This window comes from Sycon ciliatum, chromosome 3 (genome assembly GCF_964019385.1).
Source record: "Sycon ciliatum chromosome 3, ocSycCili1.1, whole genome shotgun sequence".
NCBI classification, from domain to species: Eukaryota; Metazoa; Porifera; class Calcarea; order Leucosolenida; family Sycettidae; genus Sycon; species Sycon ciliatum.
This window is the reverse complement of record NC_088645.1, coordinates 21,008,086-21,026,157: the sequence shown is the minus strand read 5'-3', so window position 1 is coordinate 21,026,157 and position 18,072 is coordinate 21,008,086. Positions and strand designations below refer to the sequence as shown.

General features: G+C 48.6%; 1 protein-coding gene across 1 annotated transcript in view; it reads right to left on the bottom strand.

Annotated features, from left to right (window-relative positions):
• LOC135811713 (uncharacterized) overlaps positions 1 to 15,559 on the bottom strand; it is a 15,585-nt gene extending 26 nt beyond the window's left edge. Inside the window, exons 1-2 of the mRNA XM_065324951.1 lie at positions 12,902 to 15,559; positions 1 to 633 (exon numbers count right to left, since the gene is read on the bottom strand). The exon at positions 1 to 633 is cut by the window's left edge and continues 26 nt beyond it. Of these exons, the coding sequence (XP_065181023.1) occupies positions 12,948 to 15,407 (2,460 nt within the window). The 5' untranslated portion in view covers positions 15,408 to 15,559 and the 3' untranslated portion in view covers positions 1 to 633; positions 12,902 to 12,947. The remainder of the gene's footprint in view (positions 634 to 12,901) is intronic.
• Between the last annotated feature and the right edge of the window lie 2,513 nt (positions 15,560 to 18,072).

The following is an 18,072-nucleotide window of genomic DNA, read 5'->3' as shown; positions in this document are numbered from 1 at the left end:
AAGAAAAATTGAGTAAAAAGTATGAAAAAGTTGCGGACATGGCCATACAAAATGAATGGGTTCAAAATTGCAAATTTACTCTTCCCACTCGATCCCCACTCTCCAGAGGATGTAATTATAATGTACAGCACTACCTGTAAAGTGGATAAGTAGTGAAAGCAAACCAGTGAATATTGATAGCTTGTTGAGTGGAATGTATATGTATGTACAGTTTAAAAAATCTAACATCTCTTCTGAGATGTAAATCAAACTACGTGATACCGGTTCGTGTTATAGGCTAAACAGAAATAGTAGTGTTCTGACACCATAGTTCAAAGTCAAGTCAAGTGTCAAGCTCGGCAGGAAGCGTGTGTTCCACGTAGTATCTCAGCTGCTCTTGTCCTGAACGCAACGTCAGAATGCTCTGACTGCCTTAGCTATCTAATAGCAATACTCAACCTGCGTACAGAACTGTTTCGTCCGTTGTGAACTCATCAGCGCAGCACAGAGAAAATGAGGCGGAACCTATATGTATATCCGTACATGCTGGTGGAAGATTGAGCCTGTTATACTAGTATAAATCAAGTAATCAAGTACATGCTTGTATAAGCCTGGACGGTAAATTTATGTACACTCAGCTGCTATCATCCCGAACTAAACCATTGTTTCCACTATCGCTGAGTGGCAGTGCATTCTTCAGGCACGACTCGCCACGGTAGGAGAGGGAGGGTGACGGCGTCGAGCTGTCTGCTCTTCGCACTGTGCAGACGACCGGGATTCGTGCTGAAGGGTGACGGCCTGTACCAGTGGATGGCTGTCAATCCCGGGGAGACGTGTAGACTCGACGAACTTCCACGCTGTGTCCGGATGATACAGAATGGCTTGGCGCTGATCAGCAGTTTCAGCTACCTCGATGTAAGCAGAGCGCATATAACACTGCTTGCCCAGTGTGCGAAGGGCCACGAAGGCTGGACGGAGTTGTCGCTGAACGGCGCGCTCTTCCCTGGTGAAGTACTCGGAGATGAAGACGTTCTCCCCGCTGCCTGATGCCCTGTTTAGTGCACTGGGCCGCAGACTGAGTAGCTTCTTGCAGATGTCTGCTGTGGCTGTTTGCACAAGTATGGGTCTGGGTTTGGTTGTGTTGCTTCTGGGGTTGCCAAGTCGCATAGTTCCTGTGACGCAACCAGGCGTTAGTGGCCGGTCGAGGAGACCGCTCAGCAGACGCACGACCTTTGCATAGCAGTATATCATTCCTGTACACGAACTAATCCCAACGCCGACTTCAGCCTTGTCTTCCCTCATTCCGTGAATAACCAGGGTGGTTGCCGTTCGTCTCCGCTCCCTGTCGGTCCTTTGCAAATACCTCTCCATGGGCCCGACCGGTTCACTCAGACTATGCTCGTCTTTGGCGGGATCTGAGCTCTTTGAAGAGTCTGGCAAGGTCTTTGTGAACGATAAGCAGTTTCCTTTTGCGACCGTTTCGGGCATGTACACGTGCAGCCTCGTGCCGATCATACGCATGGGGAGTTCGATGTAGGTCGATCGCATGTGGCAAATCAAGCCCTGACGCCGAAATGTTTCAAATCGATGGCGAAGTCGCTGCTGTATCTCCCGTTCCTCTTTGCTGAAGTACTCCGAGATTTGCATGTTCAGAAGGAATGAGAAAGTCTTGTATTGAATACATTTGCGTAGATTGAGCGCCTTCTGGCAGATTTCAGGTGTTCTGGTTTGTACCAGAATCGGCCTTGATAAGGAGGTATTCCTCGCCGTCGGTCCGACGGATTTACCCAAACGTAGTGTGCCTATGATGTCCCCTGGTGCCAGCCGATGCGAAAGGATGTTTCTGAGCAGATGCATGACGATCCCGTCAGACGATTTGGCTCCACTGCTTTCACTATCCGTCTCCTGCACGCCATGGATAATGAAGCTTGTTGTAGTTCGGCGACGAATTGTGTCAGCTTGGGCTAAGTAGTTCCCGATAGCATCATCATCATCATCTTCACCACCACCACCAAATGCACCACGTTTGATACACCAGTGCAATTCCCGTGCGAAGAGTGATGCCTTTTTCACCTGACCCTTGACAAAAGGGAATACTCTTGTGCGGATGGTCATGGTGACAAAACGTCCAAGACCTCTGGAATGTATCACCTCAAAAACCATGCAAGCAGCAATGTATGACTCAGGGTCAACCATCATATTTATCCTCCACTTCTTAGAGTGCATACCTTCGTTCACAAGGAAAAAGAATATATACTCTCTCAGTTGTCCGGGATATTGTTTCCATGTGGAGATCCAGATTCCAAGTAGAATGGCTGTATCCGGAAGTGCCGCGACGCTAGCCTCTATCCACAGACCGCATCCTAGTTTATGTGGCGACAACCTAGTTATAGCCCAACGGGCGTCCTTAGCTTCGCCTCCTCTATCAACTTGATGACAACCAACACTTTCGATCGACTCAGCGTTAAAAAGCCATTGACCTGAAGTAATCACTATCCGCAAAAGTAGCAACAAGCCAAACCAGAAGGATTGGTCATTTAAGATGAACACCTCCCATTTCGAATACTGTGGTGGGTCCACAAGAGTAGCCAAAAGGCATATAAGTGAACTGACCGCGATTGACATTTCATCAGCTATCCAGAGTCCGTTCCACTCATTACCAGCTCTTACGTAATTGTCTGTGACAGTGGCATCTTGTCCGATTCGTATTCTTTTCCAGGCATTTGCCAACGCGCATGGCACTGCAGCTGGGTGGTGCGTCAAGAACTTTACCACAGTTAATCCCAGGAAAAGGATGACGAGGTACCAAGCTGGGGGTACGCGGCCGTATTCAACCTCCCGCTCCTGAACATGTATAGGAATTGTACTGATATTGGTAACGCAGAGACAAAGAGTTTGAACCACGCGGCCATATCGATCCTGAGTACTGTTGATGGGTTCGCATAAAGTAGGAGACACACAGTCATGGCAGTGCTTCTGAATAAGCATTGCACTGTTCTCGGGTGGGGAGTAAGCTTGGAAAAGAAGCATAACAATCCAGTACGTCAGGACAGCCAATTTTCCGTGCCACATCTCCACACGGAGTGCGCTCTTGAGTCCCATACCGACATGATGCAGAGCGCGGCCGATGTCCATCAGGCGCGTGCACCGTATGAGTTTTTTGGTGTCTGGAAACCACCTTTTTTCGGGCAATCTTGCCGAAGGAAAAGCGCGCCTACTGGATTGGTTATCCTGCATAACGACGGGCAGTTTACAGTACAGTGACTATGTCCTTATTTCGAGGTGAGAGAGAGTTGCTTTGCATGTAGTTCAAAATGCATTATTCTCTCTTTCTTCAGTGGAGAGTAGCGACAGAGAGATCGATCTCTAGCTCTGGTTCGCTAGTGGATTGGCGATGACGTTCAAGAAATCCGCTCTGTCTCGAAATTTGAGTCAAGCACGCGCGATGCAAGTCAGTTCATGTATATGATTGACGATATCTCCTTCCAAACTGTTGACTCAAATCAAGATCTCCACAGCCTTTCGTTCTCGCTCATGTGCGCAGCAGAGATGTTCGTCAAAAACGTTGTCGACTGAAACGTTGTCGACTGAAAGACGTAAAAATGTGCGTCCATGATCCACTTGCGCTGCTTCAGAACGAAGCGCTGCTCCGGCCGCGACTCAAGGATGCGGGGCTCTGCTTTTCTTCCGCGAGCTTCCATCGAAGCAAGGCCCATAACTCTTTATTGAAATCATGTTGAACATTGCCAATACATGCTGAAAACTTCGTCATTAGAACAGAAAGAAAGATCCGTCGAATGTAAGCAGTTTTTTGATGAAACAAACATGCCTAGAGTGGACTGGTGAAGTACCATAGACATAGTGTTATACTAGTCTTATAGACTGTAGTCTACACTGAGTGTAGTGTAGCCTGGGCGGCTAGGCCTATCAAACTTTTACGTGTTCAATATGACAAACATGTGATTGTATACGAGTACATAATCATTGACTTTTGCACCCTCTTTGCAAATGCTTTTTGAAGTGCTGGTATGTAAAAGGTAACCCGTTTAATCCTGTTACCGGTTACACCAACATTTCCATGAAACATTGCCCCCTCCCTCCATTCCTCATATTTCTGTCCTTTCTACCCCCGGTGTACCTGGTTCCCTCTCTGACGCGTTTGTGCCGGCATGATCTGATGATAGCAGTCGGACGAGCCCCGCATCTCATCAGCACCAGTGTTCATTGGTGCCCTGCACCCCTGATCTTGAGTTCCCTCCCCCTCCCTAGCCCTCGCCGTTATCTCCGACAGGATGTTCGGGGGATGCGCATGTGCACGAATACATAATTATACAGTGGGGTCTCCAGAAACAATTTACCAACTCTAGAAACCCCCCTTTCAAGACTCGGTGCACGCCACTGTCCATGGCTACAACTTCGAGAGCAAACAGTATGTAGCGCCCGCCAGTCTCCTCTCAATTCCTGTGACCTCTTCACAGAGAGAGTCGAGCAAAGCTACGTACATGTATCTAAAACATGAGGTGCGCACTTATTTTCAGGCCTGGTCGTTGTCAATTCATTCGAACACTGTACTCGCCACACAACGCGCTACAGACTAGATACGTACTTGCAAGCAAATAATCAAGTACTAGTAGATCTACTACCAATAGTGAACTCTACACTGCGCCTCCTGAGTGTCTTGAGGAAGATAGTACTCCACGCTCAGCTTTCCTCAATGAACCGGACAAAGAGAAAGGTCTCGGGCTGCGGAAGACAGGACGGTTTTTCTGTTGTACATGTACTGTAGATCTACGCACCTCAAGTACGAGTTCAAGTCATGTACAGTTTGTCACTGAAGAACGCCCACAACAACCCAATCGCTACAGTACAGCTCCCCAGATGCGCTGGCCCGCCAAGCTAGTGGAGCCCTCACACGGCCCAGCGCGGCATGGCAGGGAGTAGGTTCCAACGCAATATGCAGCAGCATGCATGGGCTTGAACAGAGTACATGCACGGGGGTCCCGATTTTTGTTGCTGACATCTACGTGGCAAAGTCATACGGACTTCAAAATAAAGGCGAATGCACCTTTTACCTGTCACATGACATATCTTCATTGCTTTGTCCGTGTGGCATGGTGCATGTTGACGGTGTGTGGTGATGGTGATGGTATCACAGGGGTTAGTGGCGCACTACACTGCACTGGATGGGTTTTCAAGTGGACTTGAAGGGCTGGCCACTCCAAAACGAAGAGGAGCTGGTCGCTGTAGGGTCTCCACGGCAGTTTCAGTGGGCAGGGCAGCGGAGTTAAGACTCATGATGGGGCCATATCCCGGCACCAATTTGAATAGTGAGTGCCAGATCATGAAATTACCCCAAGCTCTGCAAGCAGCTTTCAGATCTACACGGCCGGAATCTTCGCTTGGAGCACCAGAGCCGGTAGCGGTGTGGCGGCGATATTTCTTGTACTGCTCCCTGGCCTTGGTACGTAGGTTGTCCAGCTTGTTGTGACCAATCGGCACTGTGATCTCATTCTGAAATTTATCGCCATACAGCTCGCGGCCGAATAAATTCAACTTCACGGCAATCTCCTTCTCCTTCACCGACCGCTTTTTCATCGTCCCATTGCTCGCTTTCCGTTCTGCAGCCCACAGCTCAATGAGCTTTCCTTCCAGCTCTTCACAGAACACAACCCTCGGCATTTTCTCAAGATACTTCTACAAATACTTCAACAACTAGCTACTTCCGAAACCTGGAAAAGCTACTTGAAAGTAAAAAGTGGCCTTGTGTCGGGGTTCAGAAGTTGCTGATTACGTTCAAGCGACTTTTTCACTTTCGCGCCGTTTCCCACGGTTCTCCATGGCAACTTACAAGGAAAAGTGACTTGTACGGGTTTTTTGTTGTAGTGTGGATAGGCCCTAACTAATGGACCGTATGCGTGTTAAAACAAAATGGCGTCACGATTTATTGAAAGTGGTATAGTAAGTTGGTGGAACGAGTGTTCAAACCCATTTGAACTTCATACTGTTCGTCTTCTTTTTGACCTGCTCTCTTTCCATCGTCCTTAGCTTTTGTTTGTTGAGAGCTGTTTTGGCTTTCTCCTATACCTCTGGGGGATGCCAAGTGATGGTTTTGAGAGGCTGGTGATGGCTGTGAGCGAGAGTTTGCCGATCGGCGTCGTCCTCGCTATAGCGATGGAAATACTAGTTACGGCGCACCTGGCAGATATCACAACACGTCGGAGCGTCCAGGAGCAAAGGAATCTTGGGTTTTCACTGGAATCTAGTTCCTCCAGCATCGTGTAGCCCACCGTCGGTGAATGGCGGTCCAGAAAGGTCGAACCTGGTCTTCTGCAGCATCTCGCAGTCCTGCGAGGCACACCGTGTACGCCTGTCATGTATTCTACAAATAAAAATCACGAAGTAGTGGACTTTATAGTGATGAGTCTATCCTGTATGCTGCAAAAGACGTAGGAAATGTGACTGGTGTCCGTACACTGGACGCCAATATCATCCCAGTCTTCTCCTGCAGGATCTGTTTGACATTGACATACCGGTATGCAGTGGGTCGACATTGGCCTGGTTTGGCAGCTATCTGCCTGGGTGGATGTAGCAGGTTTGCATTGGCGCGTCGTCCAGTCCGACATTTTCTTGTAACTGTGGAGTACCGGCAGGGTTTGAGAGGTTGCTCGTGCTGTGCGGAACACATCTCTACTGCCTGTCTCGTCCTGGAAGTGCCGTCTCGCCGCTTCCTTGCTCTACAGTCACGCCGTTATTTCGCTTTGTTTCGTGGTGCAGCTCAAAACCTGCCCAAACAACTGTGAGCTCGCAACATGGTATGGACAAATTGCACCACTCATGCTGGTTAACTAAAACCGGGATAGTCAAGTAAGCGAGTTCACTCCCTGGGCCATGGCAAGATCTGTTCAGCGCGGGCTATTCCAACCTCCAAGTGCATAGTCACCGTGATCGATCCATGGGATGGTGGTTGACCTACAAAGAGCCAAGGTCTACGAGTACTACAATTGGATGCTGTCTACATGCAGTCAACAAAATCAAAGTACCTCAGTATGCCCCAGAATAGGGCATGTGCATCTATAGCATGACACAACAGGGGTTCTGGCGGCACCTGTCAAACAAGCAGTAGCGACTAGTGCCAGCTACCTATTGCCAGGCTAGCCGCTACAGTCTGTCACTGGAGATAATTATTATGTTCACTGTTTAGACTGAGCACAATCAATGATGCCCAATCAATCTGCCCAATGTGTGTTCTGTTCCACCTAATTATAACGTCCCATCGCATCAACCCTACTACACGCACATGTCGTCACTCTAGCACGACTTGTGTTATTATTGTTTATTTTGATTCGCACGATGAATAGAGCACAATAAACGTTAACTTGACCGAAGGTTAAAGGCGACTGCAGATAGAGGAACACATCGCGGTACAGGTACCGGCATCAATACAGTATCAGAGAGAAACAAACAAAAATGAGAGGTACGCAGAAAAAACTCTCGTAAGCCCAAGGTGAAGTGGTTGATGAGGGATGAATGCACTCTCCACGCTCATCTACACTGTTCGTGGAAATGCACACATACATACAATAATATACAACATAGCAATAGCATGCACAGAACCGAACAATTTCATGTTCACACATGCAAGCACAGACCTGAACATTAGTACCAAAAGCCGATACAGACAATATCCCCATACACACAAACGCACACACACACACACACACACACACACACAATGTCCCATGTATGCGCCCGTGGCGAGAAAAGCACGCAAATCTAAAAATGCACTGGATGTGAACCCACAGATTTTCTCTTATAGCAACGATAGCGGATCTGATTCTGAATGAAACACACACACACACAATACAATCATTGAATGCCCATCCGCAGATGATGGCAGATCCTGAAAGAACAGGCAGTGTTCCAGTGATGGGGAACAGAACTTCGAGTGGCGAGTGAGGTATGCACACACACACGTGCGTGCGCGGGCACACACTAAAGTATTCAGAAATAGAATCGACATTGTAGTATTCATTGGTTGGGGAATGGAAAGGAAAATAAAACATTGCTGTAGGTTATTGTTGTAAGGACACTGGGAGCACAATAGAAAGGTAAGCAACTTGCTTTGAAGCAAAGAAATTTATTATTCCACGGATCTCAGAAGGAAGGAACGTTCCAGAATGCTGCGCTGGCAACATGCGGCCTGCATGTGCGCGGCCCCTGCAGTCGGTCCAGCTGCCGGCCTTGCAGTGCTGAAAAGAATGTGCAGTACAGCATGTCACATAGTATCGCAGCCTGGACAAATAGGCGCTGGGAAGTCCTAGTTATGTGCTCACCTACACCACGATGCACCAATCTTCTGAGCTACTTTGGCAACAACTTTGTCCACTTGAGACTCCCATGGGCTGAGCCAGTTGTTGAGGGCTGCACCAAGGTGGACGGCAATGACCGCTGATGGCAAGGCAATCCATGACACACAGTCACTAGGGCATCGTCAACATGGCGCTGAGGCTGGATCGATAAAATCAACCTTTAGGCTGCCGCGGGGTTGACAACGAGGCCGCTGTATCGAAGCTAGTCAGTCAGCCTGGTCACCGCCATTGACGAACCAGTCGCCACCGCAAGCAGTGGCGGTAGGTTGTGACACTGGAACTGAAGTGTGGTGCAATATTGTCAGCAAATTCAGTACTCAGGATAAGATGAGTGACAAAGGGAACGTTGTGTTTGATAATATTGAAGTGAACAGGGATGATCACAAACCCTGCGCGTACTCCACCGTGAGTTACAAGAAAATTCCGGACTGGACGACGAGCAAACACCAACCTGCTACATCCAACCAGGCAGATACTATTACGATAGCTGCCAAACCAGGTCAATGCCGACCTACTGCATAATGTCAATGTCAAACAGATCCTGCAGGAGAAGACTGGAGTGTTGGCGTCCAGTCACTGAGTGTACAGACACCAGTCACATTTCCTGTGTCTTTTGCAGCATACAGGCTGAGACTCATCACTGTAGAGTCCACTACTGCATGAGTTTTATTTGTACAATACATGGGAGGCGTACACGGTGTGCCTCGCAGGACTGCGAGATGCTGCAGAAGACCAGGTTCGACCTTTCTGGACCGCCATTCACCGACGGTGGGCTACACGATGCTGGAGGAACTAGATTCCAGTGAAAACCCAAGATTCCTTTGCTCCTGGACGCTCCGACGTGTTGTGATATCTGCCAGGTGCGCCGTAACTAGTATTTTCATCGCTACAGCGAGAACGACGCCGATCGGCAAACTCTCGCTCACAGCCATCACCAGCCTCTCAAAACCATCACTTGGCATCCCCCAGAGGTACAGGAGAAAGCCAAAACAGCTCTCAACAAACAAAAGCTAAGGACGATGGAAAGAGAGCATGTCAAAAAGAAGACGAACAGTATCTTAATGGTTTTGAACACTCGTACCACCAACTATACCACTTTCAATAAATCGTGACGCCATTTTCTTTTAACATGAATATCGCGGATTACTTGCCTAAAATAAAGGCGAATGCACGTTTTACCTGTCACATGACATGTCTTCATTGCTTTTGTCATGACTGGTGATGCTGGGAAGTACAGCTAGCAGTGAGCACCCGCTTTTTCTCTCATTAATTTTCTTATCCCAGTCTCACGTGGAGCTTTCAAGCCAGAAAGCCGTCAGACAATGATGGCACTACGAAGTACTATAATGATATCCTGACCAACGCTCAGTGACTCAGTGTACCTATTAATTATTTATGTGTCCTTGTTGGTGGTGATGGTGGCGGCGTGTGTGAATGTGTGTGTGTGTGTGTGTGTGTGTGTGTGTGTGTGTGTGTGTGTGTGTGTGTGTGTGTGTGTGTGTGTGTGTATGTGTACTTGTGGCTGCCATCGGACCAAGAACAAGCTACGACAGTACAACTAGTTTGCCCACATCTAGCGAAGGACTCACCACTTCTACGTTTCACTGTCAACATGCTAAAGCTGAAGGCCAAAATAATTATAAACTAACGTTATTACTTGGAAAAGATTCGCCAAATCCTTGAACTTGAAAACAGGCATTTGCAAAATCGTGTGAACTATGCTCCAAGTACAATACAAGTCAGTTTGACCAACTTCGTAAACGTAGCAAACACGCTACTGGAAACAGTGGCATCCGGCTTATACTTTCATTACATCAGGACAGTCAGAGGGCTGCCAGCATCGCAGGGAGCAGCAGTGTGTGTCTCTCTGCGCTCTAAAAATAGCGCTACTTTTCACGTTGGTGCCAACAGACTGGACGTAGTGCTAGTTTCGCACATCGATTGTGCTAGACAAGAGGTTGACTTCGTCGACCCAGCTCTCCCTAACGCCCAGTTTGCATTCCGCCCTAGACACTCGACCGAAGATGCGCTGGCACTGCTCTCGGACACCGTCCTCCAAGCCCGAGAAAACGGTCATGTTGTAGCAACATCATGCCTGTTAGATATGAGTAAAGCCTTTGACAAGGTGAAGCATGCCACCCTCAGCATCCAGGACTTGTTCGGCATCGGTATCTCTGGCACAGCCCTGAAATGGTTTCGGGACTATCTGTCTGGGCGCCATCAACGCGTTCGTATGGGCTCCCCACTGGGCAGAACTGTAGCGTGCACTTGTGATGTGCCGCAGGGCTCTGTACTAGGACCCATGCTGTTCTCCATATACACCAGAGATGGCCCCTCTGAATCTGCGCCATCATCACTGCAGTTTGCGGATGGCATCGCCCTGACATGTGCAAGACGGACAGCGCAAGAGGTGTCTGATGCGCTCAGCTTGGCGGTTACCTCCCTCTCAAGTTGGCTGGACGCTCGTCGTCTTGTATTAAATGCAAAGAAGAGCAATGTATTGGCTTTTACCAGCAGCAGTGGGCAGCAGCCGGACGTGGTTGTACGCTGTCGAAATGATGTCCTTCCGCACACCACCAGAGCCAAATACCTCGGCGTCTTGATTGATGAACGAATGGCCTGGCAATCGCAAGTTGACCGGTGAATCTCACGCACTGCTAGGAAGATCGGTAGTCTGTGGCGGGCGCGACGCTGCCTCACTCTAGCTAGTCAAAGCAAGTACTTCCTATCTGTCATCATGCCGGATTTGATATATGGATCGTCAGCATATGGCTCCGGCTTGACCCACAGCCAGCTAAACCGCTTGCAGGTGGCCCAAACCCACTCAGCAAGGGCGGTGTTCGGACGACCACGATTTACCAGGGCCAGTGACCTCTTGGAGAGGCTCTCTGTTTATCGCGTGGACGAGGTATATCGCCAGAAACTGCTCGTGCTGGTATGGCGGTGCGTTCATAACCGTGCCAGTCCTGCTCTGCAGGCACTGTTTGTTCGCAACTGCGGAGCAACTCACCTTCAGCACAGTCTGGGCCTACAACAACCAATAGCCAGAAGCCGAGCAGGCCAATGCCGACCGGCATCTCGCAGTTGCCTGTTATGGAATCATATACCTGACACGGTGCGAGCCATGGTAGGGCAACTGGGCAACATCCCAGCATTCCGCCGAGCTGCCATTCCCTACACGTTGTAGACTGTTACACAGCTGGCCATACCATGGTATTCAGTACCCACGAACTTTGCAAAGCCGATAATGTGATAATGCACCGTGGTGCATGCACCGATGGTACCACCACTTCGTAGACTGCCTCCCGTTCATTTCTGTGCTCCTGTCTTTATTCTCGTCAGCTGTGTACTTCAGCAGTTCAATTCTGTGCTCCAGTCCTCTCTCGTTCTTCCCGTGAGCTGTGTACTGGTTTTGCTGTTTGTTTGGTTTATTTGAATTCGCACAGTAAACGTGTACTTCAGCTATTCAGCTCCGCCCTCTTCTGAGTTTGACTCTCCGCTGGCCTTCTCTCCTCCCATCCCCTTACATTGTATTGGGCCTCTGCCAAGTGCATAGGTAGCTGTCTAGCTATCTAGCTGTCTGGACCGTTCTATACTAATGATTGTATAAGTACGAATTCTCGTTTGGAATTAACTTTCGCTTTATTCGTTAGGGGGCACGAAATAAGTAAAGTCTGTACCAAACTAAACCTGGGGTGACAGACCTCGACCGAAAACGAAATTTAGTACGTAACAAGCCTGCTGGTGGAGTGATCAAACGAAAGATTTCGTGAACGAAAATTTCTACTTATACATTAGTATAGTACATGTACCTGTGACCCAAGCGATGAGTTTACATTGCTTGTCTGCAGCATCGAGCTTTTCTGAACTGATTTTATTTACTGAGAGCTACATGTATGAAAAATTGAATAAAAAGTATGAAAAAGTTGCGGACATGGCCATACAAAAGGAATGGGTTCAAAATTTAAATTTTCCCTTTCCACTCGATCCCCACTCTCCAGAGGATGTAATTATAATGTACAGCACAACCTGTAAAGTGCAACAATACTGAAAGCAAACCAGTGAATATTGATAGGTTGGTGAGTGGCATGTACATGTGCATGATGTATGTACAGTTTAAATAGAACATCTCTTCTGAGATGTGATCAAACGACGTGATATCAGTGTTATTATCACTTCATGTTAGGCTATTAACAGAAAGTAGTATTCTGACAACATAGTTCAACGTCAAGTCAAGTGTCAAGCTCGGCAGGAAGCGTGTGTTCCACGGAGGAACTCGGCTGCTCTCGTCCTGAACGCAACGTCAGAATGCTGTGACTGCCTTAGCTATCTAATACTAGTAATAGCAATACTCAATCTACGGACAGAACTGTTTCGTCCTTTGTGGACTCATCAGCGCAGCGCAGAGAAAATGAGGCCGAACCTACATGTACATCCGTACAATGTCATGCTGGTGGAATATTGAGCATGTTACAGTAGTAATCAAGTAATCAAGTACATGATTGTATAAGACTAGAGTAAGTTTATGTACACTCAGCTGCTATCATCCCGACCTAAACCATTGTTTCCACTATCGCTGAGTGGCCGGCAGTGCATTCTTCAGACAGGACTCGCCACCGTACTCGCAGGAGAGGGAGCGTGACGCCGTCGAGCTGTCTGCTCTTCGCACTGTGCATACGACCCTGATTCGTGCTCGAGGGTGACGGCCTGTACCGGTGCATGGCTGTCAATCCCGGAGAGACGTGTAGACTCGACGAAATTCCACGCTGTGTCCGGATGATACAGAATGGCTTGGCGCTGATCGGTAGTTTCAGCTACTTCGATGTAAGCAGAGCGCATACAACACTGCTTGCCCAGTGCGCGAAGGGCCACGAAGGCTGGATGGAGTTGTCGCTGAACCGCGCGCTCTTCCCTGGTGAAGTACTCGGAGATGAAGACGTTCTTCCCGCTGCCTGATGTCCTGTTTAGTGCACTGGGCCGCAGACTGAGCAGCTTCTTGCATATGTCTGCTGTGGCTGTTTGCACTAGCATGGGTCTGGGGTTGGCTGGGTTGCTTCTGGGGTTGCCAAGTCGCTTGGTACGTTTCACGCAACCAGGTGTTAGTGGCTGGTCAAGGAGACCTCTCAGCAGACGCACGACGTCTACATATTCAGTCTTCTTCTCCTTGATTCCGTGAATAACCAGGCTGGTTGCCGTACGTCTCCGCTCCTTCTCGGCCCTTTGCAAATACCTCTCCATGGGACCGATAGTGTTACTCAGACTGTGCACGTCTTTGGCGGGATCTGAGCTTTTTGAAGAATCTGGAAAGGTCTTTGTGAGCGACAAGCAGTTCCCTTTTGCTACGGTTTCGGGCATGTACACGTACAGCGTCATCCCGGTTGTATCCATGAGGATTTCGATGTAGGTCGAGCGCATGTGGCAAATCAAGCCCTGATTTCGAAATGTTTCAAATCGCCTCCGAAGTCGCTGCTGTATCTCCAGTTCCTCTTTGCTGAAGTACTCCGAGATTTGTATGTTCAGATGTGATGAGAAAGTCTTGTACTGAACACTTTTGCGTAGATTGAGCGCCTTCTGGCAGACTTCAGGTGTTCTGGTTTGTACAAGAATCGGCCTTGATCTGCGGGTATTTGTCGCCTTGGGACCGGTGCATTCACCAAGTCGTCGTGTGCCTATGATGTCCCCTGGTGCCAGCCGCTGACCAAACACATTCCTGAGCAGATTCAGGACCTCAGTCCCGTCAGACGATTCGGTTCCAGTGTGTTTCCTGTCGACCTCCTCCTCCGCCATGCCATGGATAATGAAACTTGTTGCGGATCTGCGACGGGTTGTGTCGGCTTGCACTAGGTAGTTCCCGATAGCACCATTATCGCTCCCCCCTACACCGCGTTTGATACTCCAGTGTAATTCTCGTGCCATGAGTAATGCCCAATTCAACTTATCCCTGGAAACAGGGAATACTCTGGTGTCGACGATCATGGTAACAAAACGTCCAAGACCTCTGGAACTCATCACTTCAAAAGCCAGGCAAGCAGCAATATATGCCTCAGGTTGAAACACCATATTCATCCTCCAGTTGTTCTTAGAGTCCGTAACGTCGTTTACAAAGAACAATAATACCTCTTGCGCCAGTTGTCCGCTATATACTTTGCTTGTGGTGGCCCACAGTGCCAGCAGAATGGCTATATCCGGAAATGCCGTCGTGCTAGCCTCTATCCACTTCAGTAGTCGACCGCATCCCTGTTTGTGTGGCGTTAACACAGCACAACGAGCGTTCTTAGCGTCGTCTGTTCTATGCACTGGACGCAAAATAGCACATTCCGCCATCTCAGCATAAATCCATAGAAATGTGAGATACGCTACCTGCAACCAGAACATCGAAGAAACGGGAACGTCAAAGGATTGGTCATTCGGGACGAACTGATCCAATTGCCAAAAATATGGTGGGTCCACAAAAGTAGCCAAAAGGGATAGAGATAAACTGACAGCGGTTGACATTTCATCAGCAATCAAGCGTCTGTTCCAATCATTGTCAGCTAGTCTGCTTCTGTTTGTGACATTGGCATATTGTCCGAGTCGTATTCTTTTCCAGGCATTTGCCAACGCGCTTGGCACTGCATCTGAGTGGTGCTTCAAGAACTTCACCACAGTCAACCCCAGGCAAATGATGACGAGGTACCAGGCTGGGGGTACACGGCCATGGTTATGCACTACTAGCTTTTCAACACGGAACTCTAGTAATGTACTACTACCTGTACTGGTATTGGCTAGGCAGTAACACCAAGTAACGTTAACCTTAAATAATCTCATCACGTCACTGCCATTGCGCGACGCTCGCTCCTGGATACTGTAATTGTGTTCACACGAAGCTGGTAGCGCACAGCCAAAGCCCAACATTTTCTCCTCGATACGCGTTGCTCTGTTGCTGGGTGAGTGGTATGCTTGGAAAAGAAGCGCATAAATCCAGTACGCAAGGACAACCAATTTTCCGCGCGACAGCGAGACATAGAATGTCCTCCGGAATCCTATACCGAGATGATGAAGAGCGTGGCCGATGTCCATGGCTAGCTAGAACTGCGGGAGCGATCAGTAGTCAGTATGCAGCGTCCGCCAGTCTCCTCTCAATTGCCGTGACCTCTTCACAGAGAGAGAGAGTCAGTCGGGCGAAACTTCGTACATGGATCTACAACATGGGGCGCGCACTTATTTCAGGCCTGCCTGGTCGTTGTCAATTCATTCGAACAACGCACTAGACACGTACTGTGTACTGTGTACTGTGTACTGTTTATGTACTTGCCAGCAAATACTCAAGTACATGTACATGTACTAGCAATGGTGAAATCTACACTACGCGATTCCTCAGTGTAATCTAGGACAGGATACTAGTACTGCTGTACGCTCAGCTTTCACCAATGAATAGGACAAAGAGAACGATCCCCGGCTAGCCGGCTGCTGCGTAAGACAGGACATAATCAATTTTCTTCTACTAGTTCTAGAATACCCCCACCCCGGCAAGTACACGTTCGCTACATCCAGAAACGCATGCGGCCCAAGCTAACTGACAGGCCCATGCCCCAGGCTGGTCCAGGGAGTAGGTTCCGACTAGATAGCGCAATCATGCATATGCACAGGGGTCCCGATTTTGTAGGTGAAAACGACATGACAAAGTCAGCAGATTTTTAGAACTATAGCATTTCCCAATAAGGGCAAATGCACGTTTTACCTGTCTATTATGACATGTCTTCACCGCTATGCTATGACCTGACTCGTGAGGCTGAAAAATACATGATCACCACTGCAAACGTTATTGCCCCCGCTTGTTTTTCATGATCCATTGCTTCTTGCCTCCCCGGTTATTTTCCATCTAGCTGTTTCTGGCTAGTACCAGTTCTATCGCACTTATAAATCATCCTTATTGGCGTCACGCCATCGTGGAATAAAAGAATAATAATACATTCTAGTACACATACCAGCTTTTTCTGCCATGTCTTATCCCAGCCTCACGTGACGCTTTTCCTTCTTCTCCTTCACGGTCATTGGTGTAGTGGAATACCGTGAGTAATCGTAATTCCATACCCTTGCGTGTACATGTAGGTCGCTGAATGTCACAGATATCTGTCTGTTTTCTGCCTAGTTGTTGTATTGTATTATTATTGGTAGCAGGGAGCGTGTAAAAAGACTTTTTACGCGTGCTGAACTGCGCCGACACCCACGGTCAACTCAGACAACTGGGTACTCACAGCTCGGAGTGAGAATAACAAGGATGATGTTTACAGGGTTATGGCCCGTTACACGTCCGATTGGTTGAGAGACTAACCTCCTCTCCCCTGACTCGCTTGTGAGGTCTGCATTCGCCACTAAGCCTTCTAAGGTTAATAGGCATAGTGGTGGCCTGCGGATGCGAAGGCTAGTTTGTGTGTTTCTGAACATTCAAGCGATGCCGACGCGGATCCCGCGAATATTATTTATTTATTAGTATTATTACTTCGCAAAGCCAAACGTTGTACAATGGGGAACTGTGCTTTGCTCCTTACGTGGGAGCTTGCTCGTTTCCTGCAGACTTATTATTATTATTATTATTTATTCATATTTTACTAGGGCAGTCCCCACAGACCTATGGTCTTCTTACAAGGTGCCCTAGCCACGTGAAGATAGCGGAGCGAAATGCAGCAGGTAGGGATATGGTGCGAATCGCGGCAGGGAGGGCGTTCCATCGGTCAGCTCCAAGATAAGATACAGAGTGATAGCCAAAATACAATCTGGCATGGGGCAGTACCAGGCCGAGCAATTCCTGAGAACGGGTAATTACTTGAATTCTCACTTGACTGACTCACGACTGCCATCCAGAGCACACGAGAAATCCATCGAACTTTCCACTCGGCAAACCTGCAAGAAAGCACCACTCGGCACTCCCTGAGGCCTGCTCAATACACAGTGTTTCGGGGATTTCACCCTTCATCAGTTGAGCTTGAGTAGGTATAGTGCTCTCCAGGCACAAACATCACCAGGAATACAAACTTACAGAGACGCCCCGTTTCCCGCGCGACAAACACCTCGTGATCACCAGATTGCAGCGTGAGCCAGTGTCGCTTATGGAGGTGCTGAACAAACGCTGAGGACTGTTGCCCATTCACAAGGTTGTTGCCTCCTCCTCCAAACCATCTAATTCGCAAGCCCGCGCCGGGGACAACAATGTGAAGAAGAGATTGGTGCGACTTCGGCGACAACGTTGTGAATGGCCGACGGTCCTCAGCGTTTGTTCAGCACCTCCATGAGCGACACTGACTCCCGCTGCTATTGGGTGTTCACGAGGTGTTTGTCGCGCTGGTTTGTCTCTGAAAGTTTGTATCACAGGTGATGTTTGTGCCTGGAGATCATAACGAGAGAGCTTGGAAGCTCAGGGCCCTGCGCTATGCTTTGTTGCCTAGCTCATCGTGCATGTTGTTAGAACTGATGGAAATGCTTTTTCCTTTGATTAGCTACATCATTGTTTTGCAAAAACGTTTCAATGAGATACTGAAGTACAAGTAACGTCTTCTGCATAGCTATGGGACCGGCGCTGACTCTGCCGATGACGGGCGTTCTGGAGTCGACGGGATGTCTGTCCTGACGTTTCCTGGGACCGGCGCTGACTCTGCCGATCACGGGCGTTCTTCTTCTTCTTATTATTATTATTATACTGACGGCAACTAACATCCATTCTGAATGCATTTACTCGTCTCCCTAC